Source organism: Seriola aureovittata, chromosome 22 (assembly GCF_021018895.1).
Source record: "Seriola aureovittata isolate HTS-2021-v1 ecotype China chromosome 22, ASM2101889v1, whole genome shotgun sequence".
Classification (NCBI taxonomy): Eukaryota; Metazoa; Chordata; class Actinopteri; order Carangiformes; family Carangidae; genus Seriola; species Seriola aureovittata.
The window spans coordinates 13818681-13846617 of NC_079385.1; the positions used below are offsets into that span (position 1 = coordinate 13818681).

The window sequence follows — 27937 nt, forward strand, 5'->3', positions numbered from 1 at the left end:
TCTGATGAGATCTGGTGTGCATGCATACTTTTGTACATTGTGCTCTATGTCTTATAGTATGGGCTTGAATCTTTATGCATGCACTGTGTTTCTCCTTGCATTCAAGATGTTGTGTAACCGTTTCCTATATTATTTCGCTGCATGGCATCGTACAGTCTAACTTTATGTTACAGCTACAATGTGTGGGAGGCTTCCGCTTCTGGCAGTCCATATTTTATTTAGAGCATGCTGTCATTTGTAGCTGTTTCTATTCAGATTTTCAAGTTGCTCAAATCCTACTAAGTAAACGAGGCTTGAGGCACAATAGTTGAACTTATGTCAGATTTAGAAAACTAATTCTTTTTTCACAAATGATACACTGAAAAAGTGCCTCCCCACTTGAAATTTACATAATTGGTCAAAAATTCTATCAATTGAGCCAGTTCTTCTAAAATGACTCTTCAAAATGACAGTATATTGTACTGTAACATAGCGGTACCAACGGTACATGGAGTATATCTTTGGATAGTTGTGTAAAGTGGATAGTGGATATTATTGGTGTATTTCATAATCACATTTAAGTTTATAAACGTATTTGTGGGTTTAGTTATTATGATAACAAACTATAGATTAAACCCTCACTGCATTATAATGTCATAAAAAAATGTCAAGAGTCACAGTAGAAAGACCTTGATTGTTTTTATGTTTGAAATGCATGATATTTGGTTGCAACACTTACATATGTGTAATAAATACAAAACTTTAAATTGCATGTCTTGTCGTGAATACTTGCTTGTATGTATTGTGATACATCAGTGACTTTATGTTGCATGAAATACATTTATGCCTGTTAATCTTTCTATACAGTTCTTCATAATGCATTTCCTAAAGGTATTACTGCCTAACTTTAATCAAAAACAATGCACTCTATTAGTATGGCCCATTATTCTCTGTGTTTTTTATTATAAATCAGGAAAGAATCTAATGGAAAAAATCAATAATGCAAGAAAGCACTGAAAATCTAATTTGCTGAACAAATATTCCATTTCATTATTTTTCTCTACACTTTCTATTACTGAAAGCATGCCGTTTTCTCAGCGATCATCACTCAGAAGACCCAGTTTTTGTAAAATGTGTTGAACAGTGTCTTAATCCTATAGGAAAGAGAACTAAATTTTTAAGAAAATTTGGGTAAATCTCACTTTAGTACAATCTCCTCTTTTAAAACTCTTGGATATAAAACAATAAACCATTAATTTGATATAAACAAGATACTGTCAGTGTGTACTCTTGCAGCAGTGACTAAATTGTATCCCAATAAATACTGTGTTTCATTAAGTACTTCATTAAAGCTGAGAACAGTATTTTCATTAAAGCAGCATCAAAATGTGCCAGTTTTAGTAAGTGCAGACTCTGATGAAAGTACGATTTTTTACTGTATCTTTCTGGTTTAAAAGTTTAAAGGTCCCAGTTCGCAGTTGTCTTGAATGCAGCATAATTACTTGTTATTAAATTCATATGGATCCCGTCATTTTGCAATGTAAACTGATTTGCCTTGATTCCAGCCCTAAGTGATTCCCTGATGGCTTTGAACAGAGACGATGCAGCCAATGGTAGAGTATTAGTTCAGTTCTTTAGTCATCCATTAGCTAACATATTAACCTTGCACCACAAGTCAAATGCAGAGCTCCATAAAATGATGACTAAATGTTTGGGAGGTCTAAGACACTTGTAAAATGGCATATAAATACCACTTTCACTTGCAATTCAAAACAAATTTTACAGATTTTATATGCAATTTTACAAATGTCATATAAGATGTACTGTACATATGTTTTGGAAGAAACACATTCACCTTCATAACAATTGAAAAATATATGCATACCCAACATTTACATTCATAGAAAATTACCGCACTATAGGTTTAGATTTTGCTTCTGTACATACTGTACTAATACTATTTTTATTCAAACTGCATTATTGTTTCCGCTTATTTTCCAGTACCTGTGAAAAGTTTGGCGTCCTTTTTCCTTTTCACAAAAAAGTGAAATAATAAATCAAAATTTCTTTTGGCCATTTTACCTTCCTCATATTTTTATCCCTGTTTATAATTAGTATTTACTTTAAATTTTTTGCTATATGGCCTGTAATCACCTTTCAATGAAATGAATCCATTCTCTCCAGTAGGATGGAAATGTCCAAGTTCTCAGATTGGTTCTGAAGTAGTGCCTGTTTTTATCCCTGAAGCATACCACCTTAGACGAGAAGAGACGGACTGGTTTGACAAACCAAGAGATGGGCGCTCAGAGAACGGACAAGAAAAGAGACAGGTGAAACAGGAAAGAAAAAACACACACACATACTGTACACTGGGCACCTAAATGCCACATATATGTTCATGTTGCAAAGAATCCATACTTAACTGTTTCCCATTTACCTTGTACATACATAACATCTCACCATTGTGTATGGACCACAGGGAAAAGGCCCATTCTACCCCTTCCCTCACCTCAGGGTCAAACTGCAAAGGGATCCCAAAGACCGCAGTGTCTCAGGTAAAGTACCACAGTTTACATTTCATTCAATAACACCATCAGCATGCTGCTGCATGAGTAGGACTAGTGTGCATTCAAAGAGGCATGTATTAAAAGCTAATGTGTTATTGACTGAGGCATGCATTAGATCTTATTGACCCCAATGCTTACTGACTGCATCAAATATGCACTGTTTACAGCACAGACATTGTTTTCCTTTTATTGAATATGAATGATCATAAAATGGATTCAAACTTATTTAAAAAGGGTAAAGACAGTAAAATGTACACAATAATATGGATCATAACGTCTCATTAGGTTTACAGAGCATGACTAGTATGCTTTACACATTTTATTTACTTGATATTCATGCCAAACCTCAACAAACTGGCAAGTCACTTCCCCTGCCATTACGTTCCATCACACCGTTCCTCCAGGCTCAAAGCAGACAGACATTTCATTTCCTGGCTTCCCTTTTGATTTGGCTCTTATCCATGCTCATCAGTCAGTGCCATGCTCAAAATGGCGTATCCCTCACACTCAGGATTATTTTACACAATTAACAAACAGCCCACAAAGGAAGCATTTTGTTTATGAGGGCCGGGTGCTGAACTGAGTCATTTTGCTCATGCTGCAGTAACCATGTTTAAGACGTTTATACAGTAAAATGATGGAGGTTGTGGTTCTGTGTAGGTGAAGGCCTTTTTATGTGTGACCTGCAGAGGAATACTAGATGCATTTGATTTGTGGATAGTCAGTAGAGGAGTTGGCATGTATGCTGTTACAAATGCAGTGCCTACAGAACAGTGAAATGTTTATTTATAGATGTATGTATATATTTATAAATTAAATATATTAATAAATTTGTACAACAAACATTAAATGTGTTTTTAATACTCTAACCACACCAAATGACATCACATATATTTTATTTGTGTCAAAGGCTGAGATGACACTTCCTGCTACTCTCCAAGCTAGTTACCTTTAGCGTGAGTTTAACTTAGTCAAAATCAAAATTGGTTTTAGCCATCTCTCAATTTTAGTTTATTATGGAATATTTGAAATAATTAGCTAAATTATTATAATTACCTTTTCAATTACAGGTTACAGGTAAGGAAAATGGAAAAGTAAATGTAGGCTAATTTTGGCTTCAGCTAAGATTAGCTGTAGTTTTCACTCTATAAATCTCCTCTACTTTAGCTATTTGTCTCTGAATGACAATTTTACATACAGTATGTCTCATGGTAATTGCACATTTCTGTACCATACTGATTTTTCTGTGGTAAAGTTGATACCAAAAAGTAAAATTCCTGTCTCAAATCAGTTGTGCTAAAATATGTAGCACTTTGGCTTCGCAGGGTATCCATACTCGTTCTTTGTCTGTTTTGGTGAGTCTACATGTGTGTGTTGACATACAAAAGAAAGCCGCTGTTTAATGCTGATGTTAAAGATCACAGACTAATTACTAATGGCACTAACTAGTCTTTGTTTTTTATCCTAAACAGGAAATGGTCTGGGTATCCGCGTGGTTGGAGGGAAAGAGGTCCCTGGCAGTAATGGAGACATTGGAGCTTATGTTGCCAAAGTCCTACCTGGTGGAGCTGCAGAACAAACAGGAAAGATTCTTGAAGGTATGCTCCTTTATGAATTTTACTTCCCTTTTTTCAAAAACATGTTGTAATAGACTTCATTCGTATGTATAAAGGACAAAGATTTGAGAACAGAGTGGTGACAGAAAGAGGTCTTGATTTGAACTTAATTTTATCACATACTGGCAAAGGACCATGACTCATGGAGTTGTGTTTTTAGCAAAATTGGATATATTCATAAGCAAGCTTTAAATTAATAATACTGGAGATGTGTGGTTGTGGTTAGTTTATTTTGTCACAAATAATGGATTATTTGATGATTGTTCCTCTGAAATGTGATCAGTTACACTATACATTGTATGATATAGGTGGAAGCTGCAACAGCTACCACAGTTAGCTATTTCACCAAGTCACCATGTAGCCATAATGCACTCACCCACATATATATGACCTGTGTTTTCACCCTTACACACCTCTCACTGACACCACCTGAGGATGAATTGCTGTGTGGTGTATTAACAGGAACACTTTTCATGAGGTGTTATTGATTTCACATCAGGGATTCTGGAAACAGTTAACCCGCTCACCCTCCCAGTCCATCTGTCTACTCATAGTCCCCTTTAATCTCTGTGTTGAGGCACATTGAAGGTGTTGGACAATTGGTAAAGCTGTGGCCCGAGCCTTTTGAGGCTGCCGCACTGGTGATCTATGGATGGTGAGATAGGGAGAGAGAAATACTGCCCAGCTTGGACCTGCATAGTGTGTGCGATCCATCTGTCTGTGTGTGTGTGTGTGTTTGAGCGTGGGCATTTCTTTTCACACTTTCTGTTCTTGTTTGTGTCTCATCCCATTTCCCTTCCTTGTTTAAAAAAAAAACCCATATCCATGGCTGTTTCTACTTCTTAATCAGGACGTTCTGAGAGATTTTCAGTGAAAACTGCATCATGAAAAGATAAAGATAAAAAATTAAATCATGAAAAACTGTGGAAATGAATGGGCTTAACTTGGCTTAAAGGTATTTGCTTGAATTGAAACAGATTTTTTTATGACATAGTGGAAGTTGGAATCTCCAGTGTAACATTATGACAAACAGGCAGAGATACTGTATGTAGATGTAGATCATGTAATCAATTTAGGTTACATCTGAAATAAAAGTGTGAAGATTTACAAAAAATAGATAAACTATAATTTTTTAAATCAGGAAACAAGATTCTCAATTGAAAATTGAATAAGATTTCAAGCTTTAATCAGGGGTTTAATACTTGAAAAGGTGAAAGGGCACAGGATTAATCATGCTGTGTAATTTCTAAAAGACTTAATGGGCTGTAGAAATTTTAATTGACATAATTTTAGTATATTCTATCAAACTGAAACTGAAACTCTGCTTTACACTATATTGCTCTCTCTATTTGTGATTCATCCATCGTGGTTGAGCCTTCTATAGTCTTATATATTTTATTTTAAGCACAGAAAGACCTCTGTGGTATAGTTTGTAGCTGATGATGATTTCTTCAGTCCAAGAGTCAAGATGCGTCTGCGATCCTGTTTGCCATGAGGACAACTCAACCATGACAACAGCCATAACCCTGTCATCAACACTAAGCAGAATGGCTGCAAAGTACTTTGGTCCTGCCAGTGGGAACACGGTATCTCACTCTCTATGCTGTGAATATGGGGAAATGTCGTCAGATTCAACAGGCGGAGAGGCTTAGTGTCACAGAGAGCGCGTGTAGGAATGCGTGCTTGTTTCTGTGCTGATGCTGAAATTCAGATTTCACAAGCCACACAATGGGACCAATGTGATGAATAATATCAGGGTGTAACTACAGTGCAACTTCCCTGTCACTCACACATGCAGCAAGGGAGTATCGTCGCAAACAGAGGACCCTGCTGATGGGCTGTTTCAAGTTGTGTAAGTCCTGCCAGTGTGCAGGGAGTGTTTTTGGAGGATGCAGTGGGTTTGCTGTGCTGTGTGGAAATCTATGAGCTTTCACTGCTGAATTGAATATAAATAAATGGTCAGTTTTATGAGACATTTTTCATTCCTGAAGTATCAGCGGGGAGAATCTGATTGGATTTTGGATTCTTTACATAATGCATCATGTTTGCATTGTTTTCCTGCAAATTCTAGTTGTATCGCTGAAACAACATGAAGCCATTTATGAGTTGATTTTCACTCTGTCTGTGCCTGAGAGCTCCATGAGCAGCTTTGTCACACAGCTGCTGTTTGGGCTGTCACCAGCATTCATCTCTCCAGTTTTGGCTTGCAGTCTGATGCACATGTCGTTTGAGTGTAAGAATCAAAGCTTGTTTTCTCTCAAAAGATTCCTCGCTCTGAGTCAAAGGATGGATTTTCGACCATGAACTGGTCACGTATCCTGGCCAACATGGATTTATTTTTTTATATGAATTGATCCCTTTATTCAAGCATAGAGCTTCGCACTTCAAGCTTTTGATTTCTTTCTGTTTTGAAATGAAATGTTTCTATTGCACTGTATATAGCATTTATGATTGTTTTCCTGCCTGTGTGCAAACTGTGTATAGGAATGCAAGTCCTGGAGTGGAATGGAGTTCTTCTGACGGGGAAAACCTATGAAGAAGTACAAGGGCTCGTCGGACAGCCGTGCAGTGATGCAGAAGTGTGCGTCAGACTGTGAGTATAACCTTTGTCACTGTCTGCTCTCTCCCGCATTGTATTTTTAGCACACCATATTCATTCTTGTTTTATTTTTTATTTTCTTCCTCAGTTTATCTTGGATCCAAATCCAATCATTGCCTTTTCTTCATTTCCTGCCTCCTCATCTACCTAATGTTTCCCTCTGCTCTTCTTTCTTTTTTTCAGTCATTGTCATAATTTGCAAAATCTCAGTTTCCCCCTAAATCACACATTAAATTCTACAAAACATCCTTTTCTCATTTCATATTTTAAAGTCAGTCATGATTGCTAGCTTTGCTATTCCCAATTGAATTAATGAGACTCATTTTACCTTCATAATTTTATTTTCAGAATTATATGACACATTATTTCTCTGTTTTCAGCGATCTCAACATGCTGGCTGAGACTGACGGTTCCCAGCACCTGAATTTCCAGGAGCATGGCAAAGGTGAGTTACAGCATTTCTATAACTCGATCCCCAACATGCTTTTTATTTATTTTTTTAATGCTTCTCACTTCCTCTCTGACACCATCTCTGCCTCCTCTGTATTTCCTAATTAATTTTTTGTCTATTGCAGTTTTCAGACTGTCTTCTCATATCGCTTTCATCTAAGATTCGCTCTTTTCTCAAGTTCAGCCGTGTATTACTTGTGGCCTATTTCCTCTGTCTGTCTGCATTACACTGAACCAGTCTGCGAACATTAGATAGTTTTCAAAGGGCTGCTGTAATGTGGTGCCTTAATATTCAACTAGAAGTTTCTGTCTGTGGTTTTTCATTTCTTCTTAGTTTTCAATGGAATTGGTGATCAAAAGTTTTTATGGTTTCAACCCCTGCACAGTGTGTGTTCCTGTTCCATCTTTCCTTTGATTAGTAAAGGCTAGAAAATAGTCTCAGTTTCTGGATGAATGCTGTATGTATGCACCTTGTAGGTGACAGACCTCCCAGGTCTCCAGGGGTTGACCCGAAGCAGCTGGCAGCTGAGCTGCAGAAAGTGTCGCAGCAGCAGGCTCCCACATCAAGCTCCTCCTCAGGCCTGCCCGCCACCACCTCCGCGACCTCCAGTCCTGCTCAGCCAGGCTCGCCATCCGTCAGCAAGAAACGCCACAGCAGCAAGGCCAGTCCGTGGGAAGGGGGGAGTGTTAGTCATGTTCCGCACAGAACTGTTGAGTTGAGATTTCAGATGATCAGCTTTTAAAAGTCAAACTTTTACAGAATATCCCAGAAGAAGTGTCAATACTATTATGATCTCAACATTGAGTTGCTGGTTAAATCTACGGATGGCTAGTGAAGATCACACCTTCACATTTCAGTAACTTATAAATGCATTTCCCAAGAAGCTATGTTGGGCACTATCAGTCTTTAAAATAATCTTTTAAGAGCTGGAACATATTTCTTTAAAGTAGTATGTATCAAATTTTCCAACAATAAGTTTAACACATTGAGGTAGCTTTTCTTTTATAATCAGTATAACTAAATATATAATATATGCCAATGAATTGTGAAAATGTAAAAAAAAAACAAAAGCAAAAAAAGCAGCAAAACCAGCTGTAACTTAATCAAAATGAATAGTGAAACAAATTCAAAGATGCAACATTAGCCTCAAGCACTGCATGAGGTACAGCACAGCACAGTACAGTACGCAGTGTACAGTATGAATGCCCACCAGTAAACGCAAACTCTCCACCCACAGATTTTTGCTGGCAGGATCTAAACATGTTGCTTTTATCTCTTACAGACTGCAGAGGGAACGAAGACCCTGTCCCACCCCATCTCTGGAGAGATTCAGGTCTGTGAAAAGTAACCATGAATTCTGTGATCTTTAAGTAAATATATGGTTATGGTAGCTCTATCACTTATCACTTATATAATTACTTTGTACTTTTGCATCTCATTTCTCTCCCCAAATGCATTTGAATCCACTCTAATTCAGTGTGCCTCTCTTTGCAGCTTCAAATCCACTACGATAAGCAGCTTGGCAACTTGATCGTCCATGTCCTGCAGGCCAGAAACCTCGCTCCGCGGGACAACAATGGCTACTCTGACCCATTTGTTAAAGTGTATCTCCTGCCAGGGAGAGGGTGAGTCAAGGGTGTGGAACCTGCAAGCACACCTTAAAAAATAGTTCAGAGCAGGACCAAGGTCAGTTTTAATGATGTAATGATATAGAATGAGAAATATATTGTAGGTGTACCAGTTTTGTTGATTTAAGCAAATAGAAGTGTGTAAGATGTGACTTTTATATCATGGTTTACTGTTGTTTTCAGCCACTGTTGGAGGAGGAATTTAAGTACACCTGCTTAGATTTTCCCATTGACATCCAGGCTCTGCAGGCAGCTACTTTGTTAAGCTCAAACCTGATTTCCATTCATTTTAAAATCGATTTACAATTGATTTTGGCTTACCATGACATCTTTCAATGTGCAGCACATGACCTTTCTTAGGTATCAGTTCCATAGCACCTATGTATACACTACACATCAGGTCCGTCAAATGTTATGTTTTACGTTCCAGTTACTTGTTCTTGCTATGGGACTCATCAGCCCCTTATCGCTGCTGAATGACATAAACGTTATGTAAATGCTATGGGGTTTAGTGTACTTGTGTTGATGTTGCCCATGATGATGGGTGCTCCACTGTAGGTGTGAGTGCAGTCAGAATCAATAGCTCTCATATTTACTTGCAATACGATCCACACTCCCTCATACATCCAGGGTTCCCTTCTCACTGTGATTGCGCTGTAATGTAATTGACTCTCCCACCTTCTCTGCTGTATGAGGTCCCTCGAGAGAGTGTTTTTTTTTCCTGTTATTGTTTCAGATAAAAGCAATAATATATGGCTGTGGGCTTTACAGCCAGCCGCCACTCAGGCCTTCAGTTTCACACATGCGGAAATGCAAACATCACTGTGGGTTAAGGTTATGCTAAAGAGTGGCACCCACAAGCCCTGCTGCCACCCCACACACAGTGGCTACAGAAACATGCACATTTAAGTGCATGTGTGCATATACTGTATATGCTTCTTGTGTATACATGGTCAATCTCACAGCTATCAGAGCACCAATTGCAATCCATGCAGAGGCTTTTCAGATGCATCACAGATCTCCTGGCAACCACATGGAAGTCCTGCAGTGTTTTGGATGGTTTCAAATAAAGATTCAATACAGAGCAAACAGGAAAGAGGAAAAAATGTAGCGAAAGTAATATATATTTACATGTCAGTGTGGACAAGGCTGGAATTATGCTTATCCGAGCTGCATGTAAGCGAATGTACACGGGTGTTGGTTGGACATGTAGTAAGTAAACGACCAGATTCTAGAAGAAAAAACTAGAGAAAACTTTCACCTAAGGGTTGACTTGATGTGCAGGTTTCTATTGCGCATTACCCATAATGCCCACTGCAATGGACCAATGCAACTTGTTGCTTAGGTCAGCTAAGATTAAGTGTTAATCTTATATTTAAACTGTAATCCAGTATTACTTGGTAGAGCAAAGATTTCCTAGCCAACAAACTATGTAAACACAAATTAGATTAGATTTTGTGTTTAGATGTAAAGTGCTGAAGTCTTAGTCCTAGACTTTGAATTCTATCCAGGGAACAAAGATTTATAAATGCAATCAGCTGTTCACTCAGCCCCATGAGCAGCAGATCTCCACTAGGGTTGCCAATGGATGCGTTACATCACCTGAAAGCCCTCTCAACGCACATACATGCAATTCATGAGACACTAAAGCACAAAGTCAATCCACCCCGCTGCAGCATACCACAGTTCCCTGCTCTTGTCCCTCTCCTAAACGCACAGATAATGAATCACACACTCAGCCTACAGTAATACTACAACTACAGTAAACTACAAAAACTACAGTAATTTCCCCTTTCCCACATACACACTCACAGTCCACAGACACTCTTTGACCCCCACCCTCCCTCTGACTACTGTTTCTGTATGTTGTTCTTTATATTTAATGCATGCTGGACCCCCTCAGTCAGGTCATGGTTGTCCAGAACGCCAGGTATGTGACTTGCCCACTTTGGCACTTTGGTTCTGTTTTGGTTGAAATTTGGTTGTCAGTTTGGTGAAGGTAACAAAACGTCCAGGTTGTTTTCCAATTGATTGGAGGCTCATTGATACAAGTCAATTAGCTCAGTCCCACTAACTCTCTTCACCCTGGAACAATTTTTCATTTTCCCTTAGTCGCCATATTCTCATGATGTTCCCCTCACCTTCAGGCTTAGTGTCTTTGCATTGCATTTTAAACAACTAAAATCCCTAAATATTAACATCTTACCATGTATTTAACATAACATATAAAGATATAGTCCTCTGTGCTGACAATTCACGCTTCCCCAGCTAACTGTTGTGTTTTCCTGGTAGATGGTCTGTTTTTGTTCCTAACCATTGTAGTTTGAAACCCTAACATTGAACCTGACACGCTTTAGTTTGTCCCTGTTTTGTGATTAAAATCCCTCAGTAATCGTGCCCCAACATCGTACTGTGCGCTCGATGCCTCGCCACATTTAATACACACTCCCATTATTTTGCTCTGCAGTCCTTATTCATTCCATTATTTTCCAATATACAGTAGATTGTCCTTGTCTTTACCAAACTAACTCTTACAGACTTACTCATACCCTACAATCTTAAATCAAATTCCACACACTGCAAAAAACATCCATCTAACAAGTCATTCATTCTACTCCAGTGAGTCAACTGTGATGTAAAATATTTTTTGCCTCAAAACAAGTGAAATATTCAGTGAAGGTAGATTATAGTAGTGTCTCTATGTAGTGTAAATTGACTTTAAATTAAAGTGGCAAAAAATATAATCAGAAATGAGTCTCTTATTTACTGGTGTTCATTTTCACTTGTTTTAGGATATAGAAATTTTTATGTGACTAAATGACTTGATGGAAATCAAAATGGACTTTTTTGCAGCACACCCTGACATCGTACCCTGCCGCCCATGCACGTAGGCCCATACATTGTTACCGTCCGAACAATGTGCATCGCATTCATTCTCTCCCCTCTACTGTCACATTGTGCCCTACTCCAGTATATTGTGCTGCCCCATTTACCTGCAGGACTCTTGCATGTCTGTGACCATTGGTGTGATGTGTTCCCCCAGTGCTGAAAACAAGAGGAGGTCCAAACCTGCGGGCAAGAGTCTCAACCCCGAGTGGAACCAGACTGTCATCTATAAGAACATCCACCTGGAGCAGGTACTGTATGTGGTCAGACACACAAAGGCACATGTGCAGCATCATACATCTTTTTTTATGTGGTGAAAGGCTTGCACAAAAGTGGCAAATGTGAGCCAGCACTATAGACCTGGCAACACATTACATTTACAGAAGTTTGAAAGTGTAGTTTAAAGACTGCAACTACTTTCTGTAACTCTACAGCACAGAGTCACTGGGTACAAACAAAGACACAATATGTGTCAATTTCCATGTTAAAATGATTCAAAACACAGAATATTGCCTTTTTTCTGCTGGCACGTTGACTAGTATTGTGGCCATTGGTTTTAGCAGAGCAGATGGATATGCCACTGGGATTTAATTATACCATGTGAGATCCCATTTTAGATTAGTTGGACCCATATCAATCATAACAAATTTGTGAATGTCTGTTGTCTGCTTTTTTAAGCTGCTGAATAACTGCACATTTTTTTGTTTAATGTTTATTTTTGCCATTTTTTTGTGCACTCAGCCAAGATAGGTTACTATAAAGGTACATTAAAGGAGCTATTTGTACATTTTTGCAATTGCTACACAGCCAACAGCATTAGCAGCTGTTTACTTACCAGTCTTTCCTAGAGCTTCAGCCATTGCTGCGTTTACAATACAAGAAGTTGTGATACACCCTCTGTGCAGCACTACATCTTTACGGTACCCTGGACACTAGTGACTCAGTATCAGAAAGGACTGAGCTAGCTGGTTAGCAATTCAGTTGTGACAGAAATAGAAGCAACAAAAGGGCTGTTGTCCACTTTTCCACTCTTGGCGAGTAAAGTAAAGAAGTTTGATACTGAACTAGCAACATTTCTTCTAGACTGGTAAGTGAACAACAGTTAACACTAAAGTTAGCTATGTAGCACTAGCAAGACTTGCAAATAGCTCCTGTAACTCTTTAAATGTGTGTGTTCCAGCTGAGGAAGAAGACCCTGGAGGTGAGCGTATGGGACTATGACAAGTGCTCCTCTAATGATTTCTTAGGAGAGGTAAACCTCTTTGACAATATCAGTTTTCATTCAGTTGTGTACTACATTTTTATGCAAATGCTCATTAAACTGCTGTTTGTTCACAGGTCCTTATTGACCTGTCCAACACCGCCCAGCTGGACAACGTCCCGCGGTGGCTCCCCCTGAAGGAGCAGAGCGAGGGGGAACACCACCGGCGCTCCCACTCAGGCCAGGGCCGACACAGTTCCTCTAAACCCTCCTCACAACACTCCTCCCCCAAAACCACTGGCTCCTCACATGATAATCAGGATTCCCCAAAATCATCTGTCATCAAGAGCCGAAGCCACGGGATCTTTCCAGATCCGGCCAAGGGTAGGACACGATGAATTCCCCTCTCCTGCTCGACTCGATCACCCTCATCCCCTAACAGCCCTCTCTACCTTCTGCTTTTTCTACTATTTCTGCTTCCCTCTTCTCTGTGTTTGTTCTTTCCTCTTCTTTATTCTTCACACTTCTTACATTCTGCTCTCTTCCTGACACTGCTTCTCACTTCTGCTTTTTCCTTCTGTCTCAGTGTCCACCTCTGTCCACCTGTTTCTCTCTCTGCAATCCTTTCTTTCTACCAGCACCTTCCTCTGCCCATTTTTGCACCCCCATCGTAGCTTCAGCTTCATGCTTTCTGCTTTCTCATGGTCAGTTTTCTCAGTTGCCATGATGTCACCAAGCTCAGAGGCCTAGCCTTAGCTTCCCTCTATCTTTCTTCTAACACAGAGGGCAACATGGCCGTGGAAGGCTTTGAATGTCCCCCTAATTTAGAAAAAAAATTAATAGAGGAAAATTTAATAAGGATGCTAGACGATCATAGACTTGTAAGGCAGTTACCGTGCTGGCTAGATGCAGTATCCCACTAGCCAGCAACTCATTCACCACAGGTGTTAAACTAAAGGTAACAGCCTCAGTTCACTAAAATAAAAGGTAGTTTTTTTGGTAATTTGGTGAATCTGGTTGTTTTAGACACGCAGGTGCCCACTATCGAGAAATCTCACAGTAGCCCTGGCACATCGAAGCCTTCCCCGTCCGAGGGCCAGAGCCAAAGCCACAGCCATGGACACAGCCAACACTCTCGCTCGCACGGCGCTTCACGCTCCAGCAAAAGCGCCGCACGGCAACACCATCAGGACAGCGGCACTGGAAGCAGCGGAGGCGCTGCCATAGCAACGGGCGATGCCCCACAGCAGTCACAGCAGCAGCCGCCGCAACGCCTCCAACCAAGTAAACCAAGACGCAAATAAAGCCTACGCAGCATGGCCTCCTCGCACTCATCTGTTCTACCTTCTGTTGAGTTTTTTTCTGTTCTTTCAGTTTCCTTTTTTATTCTCGGTTTCCCTCACCCTTTACACCCTCTGGTCCTCTTCCCCGTTGTATTCACAGTGTGTCAACCTCTCACCGCTTCTCTTCTGTATGTACTCACAAGTGTCTAGAGCCAGCACCTCACCTGCATTGTAGCACACTGTCTTTGACTTTCCTGAGTTTGACACCCTTTCATTGAACCCAAAGAGGCATAATGGTTGCTTATAAAAGGCTACTTCTGACTACATAGAAATTGTTAACCATTAAATTAAAAGTTTAGAGGCTATAAATCTTATTTTTTTAATACTACTTTAATGAAGTTGAACAGAAATACTTACTTTTACCCAGGTTAACGTTAGGTTTTGCTGTTTTGAATTGTAATTTAAATACATTAACTTTAATAGGATAAGTAGTATGGAAAAAAGGAAAAAGAAACAGAAGACTTGAAGGAAAACAAATCAGCAAAATCTGTCAGTTATTGTCAGAGTGCAGTGCCGTCTCCAGCTCACTTTTAAACGACAAGACCAGCAAATTATTAACTTTGTTGCTACAAGTTCATTAAATGGAACTCAACGGGAAAAATGTTCTGCTTCAAAGAGAGGTTCCTACTGCCAGCTAGCAGTTAAATATTTTGGATTGATTTGTCCAACCTTTAAAACAGAAAAAAGTTGCAACCCCCCCCCCCCTTCCCTAAGATATCATTAACCTCTTTTGGTATTTTGGTTTTCTTATTTTTTGGAGTTATTTTTTTTATTTCTGTTTATCAACAAGCAATGACCAGCTTTTCTGAAGCTCCTCCACTGAGATGGCTGTGCATGCAGTCCGCTACCCCCATTTTCTGTTTGAATAACTACCGGACCCACAATGCACCTCAGTAGATGCTGCACACCCCGCCCTTTACTGACATGCGGGATGGGGCGAATGTGCACTGCACACTGTGGCTGCATGTGATTGACAGTCAAGCTGGTTGCCATGGTGAAGATAAACCGCTCTCTGAATCTCCATCTTGCTCCTCCCCCCTTCCATCTTGAACTTCGACCCCATGACCTTTGTTTCCTGGCGTTGACCCCCTGAAATCCGACCTGCGCCTGCGAAAACAAACACATCCAGGCCAAAGAGGCCGCCTCTCACTGAGGCACCAGAGACACAGCGTAGTGGGCGTGCTCACCATTCAGAGAGCCCAGTCCGATTGGCTGCCTGCCCTGCCATCGGTTGTGTCGGCCAAAGGGAGCAGAGCAGACGGCAGACACCTGACCCTCAGGAAAGCTGTGTCAGAAGAGAGGCCGCAGAGCACCGGAGGTGAGAGTTTGCCCAAGAGTCTCCTCTCTGTCGTGTGACTGAAGCAAAGATGGAGCAAGGAGAGAGAGAATGAGAGAAAGAGAGGATGCGATACTACTAACGCACACCTGCAGAAAGAGAGAGGGGAGTCTTACAAGCTAATAAAAGAGACAGGAAGACAGAGAGAGAGTTGCACTCAGCCACATCACCAGAGATTCATGCAGCGAGGCACACTTCCTTCATGGCCACCAACACAGTTCACTAATACCAGGAAATGAATGTCTCAAACTGTGATATGATTCACTGAGAGTTAACACTGTGCCACTGCCACATCTGCTGCGTCATGACTCCCCCACTGCTTCATTGAACTGGTATTAGTGAGCTCTTGCAATACGTCAATGACATGGTGTAGAGTGGCCTGAAAGGAAAACGTGTCGGCATGGATCCTGTTCTGCACCACATCCACGCATCTCATTCATACTCTATCACACTGCCTGACCAGCTGTTTGAGAGCAAAATGTTGAAATGTAAATCATTTAAACATGCACTTAAAGAATTACATCGAAAATATGTTGTATATAAAAAGGTTTTTTAAACATCCATGAAAAAAGGTACACTCATAACGATTCTTTAAACTCCTCCTGATATGAAACTATTTTCAAGTGGTTTAACTTTTTAAACTAAATCAATGCTGAGACTCAGATATTAGATTATTATAAATAGTTCATATAGTAGACTAACAATGTCACTAGGGTCTACGTGCCTCTTGTTTGGTCTGCATAAACATATCTGTGTAATATTCCTCTGGATTTATTTGTCTGTGTCATGTTAAAGCTTTACATTTGGAATTTTACTGTCTTGTCTTTGTCTGAGAGAAAGATTCTAAATACACTGTTTGTCCATATGCTTCTTGCTAGTCCTCCGTGTTTGTGTGCTATTCATTACAATTCAGTCTTGTGTGCTTTAAAATGAGTCACCCTCTTGACTGCGGCATGAATTATTTTCAGTATTGAAGTTGTTTATGATGGATTTTAGTTGCTGCAGATATTAACTAATGCTTCTTGGCCCTAGTTTTTACATTCCTGGACCTGGCAGAGGTGCAGTTTCTCTTCCTGTCTCTTGTCCTTGTCTTGTCGTGATGGATGTGGTCGTATCTCTGCACAGCTCGGTCGAGCTACAGATCCAGCGACGCCCCAGTGACAGCGGCCTCATTGGACAGCGGCCTGAGTGGCAGCGCCTACAGCCTATTGGATGAAGAAGCAGAGACAAACGAGGTGGACAGTGCCATCTTCCAGGTGCCCCGATTGTGAGTCAGCTTATTCAGCTTATTATTATCTTAAAAAGGCTGCCAGTTTCACATTTTGAATGTATTATAGATGTTTATCTGATGCTTAGCTGCTACTCTCACTGCTCCCAGACAGACATGCTTCCATTCAGAGCCATAGATAAACATCAGATATCTGTTGTGTAGTTTGATCATTTCTCTGATTCCTCTCTGTTTAGTGGAAAGATCCCAAACGGCACAGACGTGATGAAATCATCAATGGGACACGGTGACAGTGAAGGTAAGGTATACATGTATGTGTGTGTGTGTGTGTGTTTATGTATGGCTGTAAAACACGTCATTGCAAGGGTGAACAGCTAAAATCAGTTTCAGCAGATAAGTTTGAAAACTTCAAACTAATGAAACTCAAATTTTACTGCTATCCTATATTTCCATACAAGTGTCCCACCTCAAGTAACAGTAGATATAGTGACAAATTACTTATCAATTAATAGATTTGATTATTGGTTTGTTGATTGAACACTTTTTCTTTTTTGAACACTTTTTCTATTCATTTTCCTTTTTTAATCTTTAGAAAGTACTTTGTGTGTGTGTGTGTATTTAGCTGTTTCCATAGCAATTAGAGTATGAAAATGTTTTGTTGTTATGTTATTCATCATTAGCATCATACCGTATGTAGACCTGCTTGTATTTAAATGTTCTTTTCGTCATTCTGTCTTTGCTAATTGTCCTCACTCCTCCATCCTGTCTTTGATGTTTTGAGTCATTTAATTATGATTAATGCTTAAAAAGGTAGTAAGACCTGAGGTGCACCATGTCACTCTCACCTTTACAACAAAGACCGAAGCATAGTGAACACACAAACACATCTGCACTGTTTCTTCATCTCTTTACCTTCCATCATTTGCTCTCAGCCTTTTTATTGCTTTCATTTCCATTCAGTTGCCACGGCAACAACAGCACAGGCAGAGCTCTTCATAACTTCTCCCCATCTTTGTTAAACAAACAAATGTGATTGCTTGCGGGTCATATTTGATATTACTCATCATGTGAGTACACTTAGTGCCCAGTAGAGGGCAGTCTCATAGAGTAGATGCCTCATTTGACAGAGCACATGGGGAGACCAGGGGGACGGAGAGCAAATTGATAGAATGGGCATTCAATTTTTGTAGCTGCGAAACAGCATCAATCCATTAGCTGTAATGCTTATCCTTTTGAGGGTCCTTTAATCCATATGTAGTGTATATTTGACTTCATCTGACCCAATTTGTGTGTGTCTACGTGTATATATATATATCTTCAGGTAAATCCCAGGTAATGGGGGAGATAAAGATCGCTCTGAAGAAGGAGATGAAGACGGAGGGTGAGCACCTGGTCCTTGAGATTCTTCAGTGTCGCAACATCACCTACAAGTTCAAGACTCCAGACCACCTGCCTGGTAATGGACAATAGGTTAACTATACACATGTCACACGTCACACATCCACTTTCAAATTTATACTTGCACATGCACAGAAATTCCCTAGAAACAATTTCTAGATCTGTTACCTCATGGTTTATAATTTTCACTTATGTTCCACTCTTCTGTAAAATCTCATCAAAGTCTCTACAAAGTATTCAAAGATAATTGTATGTGATACGTATAATTTCTAATATTTGACAGCTGGGAAACCCACACAGACACTTGTTTTCGAAAGATTGGCATCTGACATACCATAAAATCCTCTCCAGTTCTTCTAGATGCTGAACCACACGTGTTGTGATAGTTTCTTCCAGCCAACATTCCCTTGGAAAGCAGCATTGGGCATTAGACTAACCTATTCGCCAATAATGTATATTGTATGTGCAAGGTTACGGAATCCATTAAGACAAGAGTAGCTGACACATGTACACATACACCATGGACACACCAGGCTTGTGATGTGCTCGGGCATGAACGTCAACTTTGACTATCATAGGCAAGTTAAATAACTGACACACTGAAAGCTGAATTTGTGGATTATAGGTTAACCCAGCATTATAAAGACTGGACATGTGTCTGTGTTGTACACGGTGAAATCATACTTCTCCTTCACAGATTGCCGCCCACCTCGCCTCCTCCTTATAATATTTACATCCTAATACTCAAGCTGCCTACCACTTGTTTGATTTGCATTCGCTTCCAGGTGGGATCTGCCCACAGAGCTTTATTTCCATTGACAGTATGTAGCTGGTCTGCACCACAGAATTTGCCTCACTCACTCATAACAATAGCTCTTAATGTTAATCGGTATACATTCACCTTTGGTGTTTCTTTTTCTGCATGTCATATGGTTTTGACTTTGTAAACCAACACCAGTCTTTAGAGTTCCAGCTCTCTTGTTGCCCTCTAGTGGCTGGCTGCAGAAAAATATGAAATTCCACCCACCTCTAATAACTACAATCCATCTTCTACAGTATGTAAAAAATATATAATTGATTAACTTCTTTGGTGCCACTTTTTTAATTGCATATTTTATCAGCTCTTATGTTTCTCTCTCTGGTATGATTTGTTTGATAATAAATTAGTTTAATCATCAGTGCCTGCAGAAAGTATGGGTACAGGGTTTGCATAATTAGGTGTGCAGTCCTTTGTGTTTCATGTCATTTAATGGCTGGTTTGGGGCTTCTGTGGTTTTATTTTGCCAATAAACAAAATGAAAATAAGAAAATGGAAAACTTGCACACAAAAGATGATGCGAATATGAAGTAGCAAGGTTACATACACACACAGTCGAAAAACTGTGTGTGTGGAGGGGGGTGGGGGTTTGAACTCATGATGTCAGCTTTGTGTGTGTGTCCGCAGATCTTTATGTGAAGCTGTACGTGGTGAATATTGCCACCCAGAAAAGGATCATCAAGAAAAAGACCCGAGTGTGTCGTCATGATCGTGAGCCGTCTTTCAACGAAACCTTCCGTTTCTGTATGAACCCCACCGGACACGCTCTGCAGGTAATCCCACCCTCAGTTCCATATACATACACCCACACACACTCAGGGGGAATACACATCTTCTTGTTGAGAACTAAATGATGTGTATGGTAAATATGAAGCTCACCATCACCGCTTAAGATCACAAGTTTATGCATTATATTCCATTTGTTTATTTCATACAAAATTCACGCTAAACTAAGCCACTCGACTGACGGCTAACTTCATATTTAGCACACAGACATGAGAATGAAATTGAGCAAGAAAGCGAAAAACCTGGTGGACTCCTTTGAAATGATCAATCATAAGACGTGTTGTTTTCTGGTTTTCTCCAGCTGTTCCTGGTGTCCAATGGTGGCAAGTTTGTGAAGAAGACGCTGATCGGGGAGGCCTACGTTTGGCTGGACAAAGTCGACCTTCGCAAGCGAGTGGTGAGCTGGCACAAGCTGCTCGCCAGCACCGCCCAGATCCACTCATAGAAGAAGACTAAATCAAAAGAAAACTAAACCTGAGAGGGCACAAAGAGGTTTCTGACATCTGGGGACACTAAGGTCCATCATCTGTAACGCTGGTCCACTCTTGTTGGATGGGAGAAAGGGTGGTATGGGTACAGGACGGGGCAAAAAATATCTCTTTCTTCAATCTTTGTTTCAGGGCTCGGATAGCTGGAGTTTTGGAAGGTGACAAAGAAAGAGTTCAGGTGGTTTTCTGTCATGTCGGACGTTAGGAGGAAGAATTTATGTGTTTACAGGAAATGAACACATGTTTACAGGACATACAGTGTACAGTAGTGTGGCCAGGGCTGAGGAGAACACAAGTGCTGAGTTCGGAGGTCAAGTGCGGAATCAACCAGGTATTACACACTTTAATTCACAAACACACACACACATGCACATGATTATTTACGACTACTTTGCACACAGTCACTCACGCAGAAGAGAAATTTTAATTCTAATAGATACAGGGAATGGACACACTTGTAGATTATAATTTAATTTATTTAGCTTAGTTTTACCCATGAAAGGTTTTCCTCGTTGCTTTATAATGACCTGCAGAGTTTTATTGATTTACAAAGCATTTTGAGAATGAGATATTGAAGACTCCCCTATGGAGACCTCTTATTTATTTTTGTATTATGATATTTAGCATAGAGTTCTATCATTTGTCTTCTCCGCAATTATTTAAGTACTTAAAAATCTATCCTGGGAAGGAAGCATAGTATATTTTATAACACACTACCTATCATTCCAGTTCAAGAGAAAAAAAATCCCAGCAAGCATGTTTTTGAATCTATTAAGCCCATCTTTTTTTCGCTTTAAGTGTAAACTAAGTTCTATCAAATTATTGTTTGATAAATGATAAATATGAATATGTCGCAAATTGGACACTATATATTGTGCGCATGAGTCTATCTACTGTATTTGGTATGCAGTGCCACATGTTCTGCACAAAAAAAAAAATCACCTCTAAGGTTCACTTTGTATATAGTGAAGTGAGTTAGCTGGAAATTAATTATAACATATATAGATAGATATATAGATATCTTTATCACAGACAATCGAGTCTTGGTGATTGTGACATAGAGGTTTTATTTATCGATGACGCCCCTTAGAATGTGAGACATTTACCGTTTGAGATTTAAGCACCTCTTGTTTTTTCTTTGTGAGATCCAAGCACATTATGAGTCTTACATCAGTCCTGCTTTGGTTCGTAAGGGCAGTCAACTCAACAACACACGCTTTTGTGGTATTTTGCACTTTTCCTGCTTAGAATGTAAAACTGATGCCATCATCCTGCTAAAAATGAGATAACCAGAGATTTTTTTTTTTATTTTCTAAGGTGAGGAAGTAGAGAGGTAAGGGAAAAAAAAGGGATGACAACAACATCAGGAGATATTGTAGCGAACAAAAGACAAATGTGCTGGAAACTATCTATGAAAAACCACTATTATCATTCTAAGATACGACAATGCTATTCCAGTAGCATGTTGATGTTATGTCGCAGCTTTTTTTGTCAAGTCTGTGTTGTCTTGATATTAACAGTTACACTTCAAACTGCAACGCTGTGTCTTTAGATATTTATTACGGCCATTTTGTCTTGAGGACGGTCATCCTGTGTGCTTGTACGGGGGTCAAGAAGCGAGGCAGCTGGTTCATTCAACACTTTCAGTCAAACCTAGCAGCGAAACTACACTTAATATCGGAGTGATTTCTATGCAACGTCTACTGTATAAAGGTGGTAACTGCATCTTGACTTGCTAGAAGTGTGACACTTTGAGGGAGAGGAAGCATTTCTATTTATTTTTCTTTTGCACTGCTGTGTTTTTATGTCCTACTCGAAATGGTTACTGCTTTAATATGATTTTTTTATTTATTTGATGTATTATTTTGTATTGCTATATGAATCTTTATTTATTGCCTGTGAGACTATTTCATATGTTGTATTATATTTGTTTACAGTACATATCAGGTGTACATAAAAAAGTTGAGAAATTTTGTTTTTATACACAATGTAGTGCTTGTTTACAATGTTTAGAGGGCCTGAAACTCAGAGAACCAACTTTTTTGCCCTTGTGCACGAACACTCACTCACATACGAAAATAAACATGCAGAGATCCTGAATTTCACCTAGTTATGAATCAAGATTAGACAAAAAAAAAGAAGAACATTCCTATTCAAATGATTCCCATCTTTTTATGCACTCCCCCTTTCAATAGTTTCATTTTCCAGTATGTGTATGAGAAATTACCAAAAAAAGAACATTGTAATCAGTGGACGTTATACCTGAAACAATAGTGGTTTTAGGTTAGTGTGTGTGTTTTGTTTTTGTTTTTTTCTTATTTTTTATACCCATGTGCTTGTGTGTGTGTTAGCATCTTCATACCAAGTCCATGCATGTCACTGGCTCCAATGCATATCCCTTCTTTTAAGTGTTGTCTGTCTAAAAATATGGACTTTAAAATCTCTCGTTACACACAAAGAATCACACGCGCTCACACACACTCACACACACACATAGATGCCATCTCTCTATTTCCAACCTTGTAAATACATAGCTTTTTTATACTGGGGTTTGGGGAGCAATAGGTCTTTTAGCAGACAAAAAAAAAAAAAACGGTGTGTGATCATAGAAGTAACAGGAAATTGTTTTTCTCTTGATCAATGTACAGTGGATAGACTGAGAAACGACTTTATGTCTGTCTATAGGGACCCAGATTAACCAGACCCTCTACACCAAACACTAAAGGTTTACCAGAGTCTAACTACACAGACGTCTATCTTAACAACTCAAGTAGTTGCAGGAGAATTTAAATGTGCTCACACTGGATGTTGCATGTTTCGTTGGTGGTTCATACTATTTTTGTGTCCAGATATTATTAAAGAAAAAAAAAGAATGAGGTAGAGAAAGATATAGAACAAAATGTTATAGAGAGGGAACTTATGGAGAAAACCTATTAAAATTATCGATGATGTATGCTGACTGTACAAAGATTATGCTTGTAAAACCTGTCTGGTTTTTCACTTGTAAGTAAACAGAAAAAAATCTACTGTCATGGTTTTGTGATTGTATACAGGAGGTATTGATAAATTATGCAAATTGTGCTGTAAAAATGGCTGTTGCCCCATGTCTAAATATTAAATATCAGTACAAATGAAGTGTTGTTGTGTATTGCCATTTACTGCATATTGGTTTATTAGTGATATATTTTGGTTTTATGTTCAACTTTAAAATTCCCTGAGTGGAGTCGTAGCTGGTTCTCAGGTGATGATAGAAATGATGTAAAGTACCAGTATATAACCACAAGATGGTGCTGTGCGCTTTCAGTTTAAAATAAGTCCAAAGAATAAGAAAGTCCACGGTAAGATCTTCACAGGGCCTACACAGCCATGGGACACTGACACGGGTATTTTCAATTACTGGTTGATTAGACCGCGTGCGTGGTTGTGTTGTGTTTGATTGACAGCTCCTCTCTCCTGTGCCATAGCGCCATTCGACTTCAAGGTGAGAGACCGTCTAATTCACACCTGGTGCATATAGCCCTACAAGGCCTTTATGCTGACTATGTTGGTCCATTGCTCTGTGTCGAATCGGATACTTCAAATAAAACACTGCTGTTGTGCACTCACCGGAAATGACGATGGGAACAGGTGACCGCGATTGTCGCCCACCTGCCGGATGATTTGCTCACTTCAGTTCAAACTGAAGGGTTTACTGCCCTGTGTGTGACCCCTGGGTACGGATGTATTATAATACATCCATGCCCCTACGTAGCCAAGATGGCGACCGTTATGGGCGAAGAGAACCATTGTTTTGGACTGAACTTTTTTTAAACCATTTTCAGTTCACCATCCGGGTACTAATATGGCAACACATTTGCAAACCAGACCAAATGTTTTCAATGATGACACAGGTAATTAGTGATTTTCTATATGATCAAACTTAGTTGTTTTTCCTGCTGCTCTGTCTTTTAGATGCTTTCAGTCATTTCTTCACAGCAGACATTCTGACTTGTCATTGAAGGGAAAGTAGAGGAGTTACTAACACCATTAACTGTTATATTCAAGTGTCCCAGTAAGTCATAAACTTTTCCAACTGTTAACAGTTTAAAAATTAGTTCAGTTAAAAAGGCTGTGTGTCAGCTCACCTGGTCTGACTGCCTGCACTAGCTCAGCCAGTGACATTCAGTTTCCATCTCCCTCCTCTGGCTTTCAGTTTGTTTGCCACATCCCTAAATCATGTTCTCCTTTAGGACATGTGCCACAGAGACCACTATACTACTTAATTTATAGTTAATTTCCTCATTTAGTTAAGTAACATTTTATTTGTCATTGTTTTTGTCGTACTAGGTTATGCCATTAGTGGCACTGGTCTTCAAATCACTCTCAGCTGTTACAAATCCTCTTTGTTGCTTTGGCATGTCATAAAAAGAATCGGCAGGAGTATGCATCCACTTTCTTGTGTGTACCTTTTAAGTGGCCTCATAAATCAGAGTGTCATTGGTCCTCTCTGTAGTCACTACTGATTTGTGCACTGTGAGTTGATAGAAAGGACATTTTAAAGGCACTTGAGGGGCGAGTGGTGGAGTTTGAACCACCACACACAATTGGAATGAAAAAAGTATATTGCTAGATCCTTGATTGCAAACGAGCCTCATTTCAGGGATGAACACAGTGTTAATCTTATGTAGACGATGAACATTAGCATTGAAAATATAGGATTTATATTATATATTTTGGATAGCAGTGACAGTTTTGATGCCAGCTCGAACAGAATGGAATCAGTTCAAGCTCAAGCCGAGACATTTGTAGAAGTGAGCAGCTGTGCGCTATTGTAGCCACTGTTCACATCTCAGAGGTCAACATGTTTTGTGAACCACAGGAAACAAAGAAGCTGTGTTTGGCTCACTGCGTGATCATGATTTCTTGGAGATCAAGCTGTGGTTGGCTTACAATACATATATCATGTAATGAAGACTTCAAGAAGAAGCCTGTAGCCAGGGCACATTGATAAATTGTGTGATGAAATCAAACGACGCTCATGAAAAGGAAATAATTGTCATTTTGAGTTGCAGCCAATGGCTTTAAAGACTGGACATGTGTTGTTTATTTCCTGAGTATGAAGTATTTTTGGATTGTTTTTTGTACCCGATGATGAACTACAGGTTCAAAATACTCCATCTGGTACAAATGTTTCCAAACATTAGCATCAATTTTTCAGTTTTATTTTTGTGTTCCCACAACATTGTGACATAAATATGTAATTGAAGGGAGCTGTGCTCCAGGATAATGGCACATAATTATCCATTTTAGTGTAAGGTGTCTCAATTTTGTGTTTCTGATTGGTTCAGTCATTCTACTCTATTCTTCTGAAAGCTTGGTATTTAATGACAATTCAGATTTAACTGTTCACACTCCTAAAATGTAAGGCATGCACATAGGAAATGTGCCTAGTTCTATGCATGCACACACACGTGTCCATTTGTCACTTGATTGCATGCGGCCAATGTTCAATGAAAATGGCATCACATTTTGAGGGGGTATTGAATTTGAATGCCCACATTTCTATAATCCTACCTGCAGGGGGAGTGAGGAACCCATTTTGCAGAGTCACCTAATTGTCTCTCTGTTGTGGATTTCTTTTGGACCTTTGGCCTGTTGTGTATTCTCCCTCTGCCAAATACATATTGTCAGAGTTCACAAGGAAAAAACAAATGCACTAAATGCTTGAATGCATTTTCATTTGTTGATGTTGAGTGTGAGTGTGTCTGTGTGTGTACTTGTACTTCTGCCTTTGTGAGGACCAGTTTGAGTTCCTGCAGAGAACCTACAGAGTGAGGGCATGTTTGGAAAGTGGGGACAATTTCAAAGGGTTTGAGGGTTAAGACTTGGTTTTAGGGTTAGGCATTACATTGTGATATTTAAGGTTAGGATAAGGGGCTAGGGAATGCATTATGTCAAGGAGTGTCCTCACAAAGGTGTGTGTGTGTGTGTGTGTGTGTGTGTGTGTGTGTGTGTGTGTGTGTGTGTGTGTGTGTGTGTGTGTGTGTGTGTGTGTGCACAGCAACTGCTGGGCGGTGGCTGCAGCTACAAACCACCTGCTTCAGTCTGCTGAGTCTGTCACAAACAGACTGTACACAAAATGAGTTGGAAAGACAGTTTTTTTTGTTTGTTTTTTTTAACACACCACCTCAGCTCCTCACAGGTTCACTGTTTATAGGTGAAGTGACACCATAAGAGAGAAAAATATCAAAATCCCTCTTCTCAGATTATATTTGATACTAAAGGCAACACAGGCACAGCAATGACTTCTGACAAAGCTGGCCTCAATATGGATGTGTTTTGCAGTTACATGATCCTCCAGGACATTTTACTGCTTTTTACTCTTTTGAAATTTTAGCCAACTATCTAGCCATGTTTTTAAATGTTTTTATATGAATTCTCTCTAATAAAACATACAATATTGAAAATACAAAAAGTATGTAAGGGCCTGCTCAGTAAAAGATGAACTAGAATTAATTAGGCAATCACCCAGATCTTAAGTGTGAATCTGTACGTTTTAAACAAAAAAAAGCCTGGGAGTGGAGCTTGGATCCACATTTCAGTATAGAGTCATGAAATTCAGCTCCTCAGGGTGATCCACTTTCCTGCTTTTTAAATGGCGATCAACAGATGCCAATCTGTTATGTGAGGCTTGATGATGACTAATTCAGGGACTCTTCATCATATTGATGATTGAGTGTAATTTTTGTATGGACACCTGTTGCAGACGCCATGTGATAGCTGCGTGTGGCTCAGCAAGAAGCAATGAGTCTCATCTGTACTTTTAAATGGATAAAACATTTTAAATATAGAAGAGCACCGAGGTGTTGGCACAAGCTATATTCAGAAAGTTTGACAAGGGCTGTATTTACAGATTCAGACTCACATCACAATAAGTTTAACAGACGGAATTATTCACAGTTGAAATTTGATAACATGCTGGATGCAGTTTTAAATTTAATGGATATGAGTGGTCAACTTTAAAAGAAAAGGCTGGTCTGGCTTTGTCTGATGTAAAATATGTATATATTTTTTATTATATCTAAACTACTAGTAATTTCACTTAATTAAGGACTTTCCATTTTCTAATAGTGTACCAAATCTTGTGATGAAACATCTAATTTACTGTAGTCATGCACAACTCTCTGTATTATTTCTTTCCAGAAGTGTCTGTCAGACAATGATGTAAATGGCCTGGTTGACTTCTCATATGCTCCTTTGCTGAAAATGCTCACAATTTGATCAAAGGATGCCAGGCTTTCCCTGCCAGATCCCGCTCTGTTGTCTACATTATACCCTTTCAGTCTCCCCCTCTCGTTTTATGTTCCCTGTGTTGTCTTTCATATTCACCCTCTCCATCCCTCTTCTCAGTTACTCTCCTTCTGTTCTCTCTCTCTTTTTTTTTTTGATGGATCCTTCAGATCCTTCACTTCTAAAGATGTTTGTTCCCTTCTTTTGCCTTCAAAGATGTGGCCTGCGTCAGGCTGGGGCCTGGAAACGCGCCGATGTCGCCCTGCGTCTGTGAATCACTGAGTGGTGAGGCTGATCAAAATGAATAAGAAAGACTGAGATCTGGTGAGGCCACACTAGGTAACG

At 39.5% G+C, this 27937-nt stretch overlaps 1 protein-coding gene across 6 annotated transcripts in view; it reads left to right on the forward strand.

Moving 5' to 3' along the window:
- pcloa (piccolo presynaptic cytomatrix protein a) overlaps positions 1-23458 on the forward strand; it is a 59337-nt gene extending 35879 nt beyond the window's left edge. Inside the window, exons 8-27 of one of the 6 annotated variants that reach the window (XM_056367417.1) lie at positions 1545-1592; positions 2227-2309; positions 2459-2534; positions 4019-4144; positions 6647-6755; positions 7142-7206; positions 7689-7873; positions 8495-8545; positions 8707-8837; positions 10744-10770; positions 11884-11977; positions 12907-12978; positions 13065-13311; positions 13954-14211; positions 15400-15588; positions 16732-16873; positions 17071-17132; positions 18156-18290; positions 19677-19822; positions 20137-23458. In XM_056367417.1, the coding sequence (XP_056223392.1) occupies positions 1545-1592; positions 2227-2309; positions 2459-2534; positions 4019-4144; positions 6647-6755; positions 7142-7206; positions 7689-7873; positions 8495-8545; positions 8707-8837; positions 10744-10770; positions 11884-11977; positions 12907-12978; positions 13065-13311; positions 13954-14211; positions 15400-15588; positions 16732-16873; positions 17071-17132; positions 18156-18290; positions 19677-19822; positions 20137-20280 (2390 nt within the window). In that variant the 3' untranslated portion in view covers positions 20281-23458. The remainder of the gene's footprint in view (positions 1-1544; positions 1593-2226; positions 2310-2458; positions 2535-4018; positions 4145-6646; positions 6756-7141; positions 7207-7688; positions 7874-8494; positions 8546-8706; positions 8838-10743; positions 10771-11883; positions 11978-12906; positions 12979-13064; positions 13312-13953; positions 14212-15399; positions 15589-16731; positions 16874-17070; positions 17133-18155; positions 18291-19676; positions 19823-20136) is intronic. The other 5 variants (XM_056367421.1, XM_056367422.1, XM_056367418.1 and 2 more) reach the window with 5 other exon arrangements.
- Positions 23459-27937: the final 4479 nt, after the last annotated feature.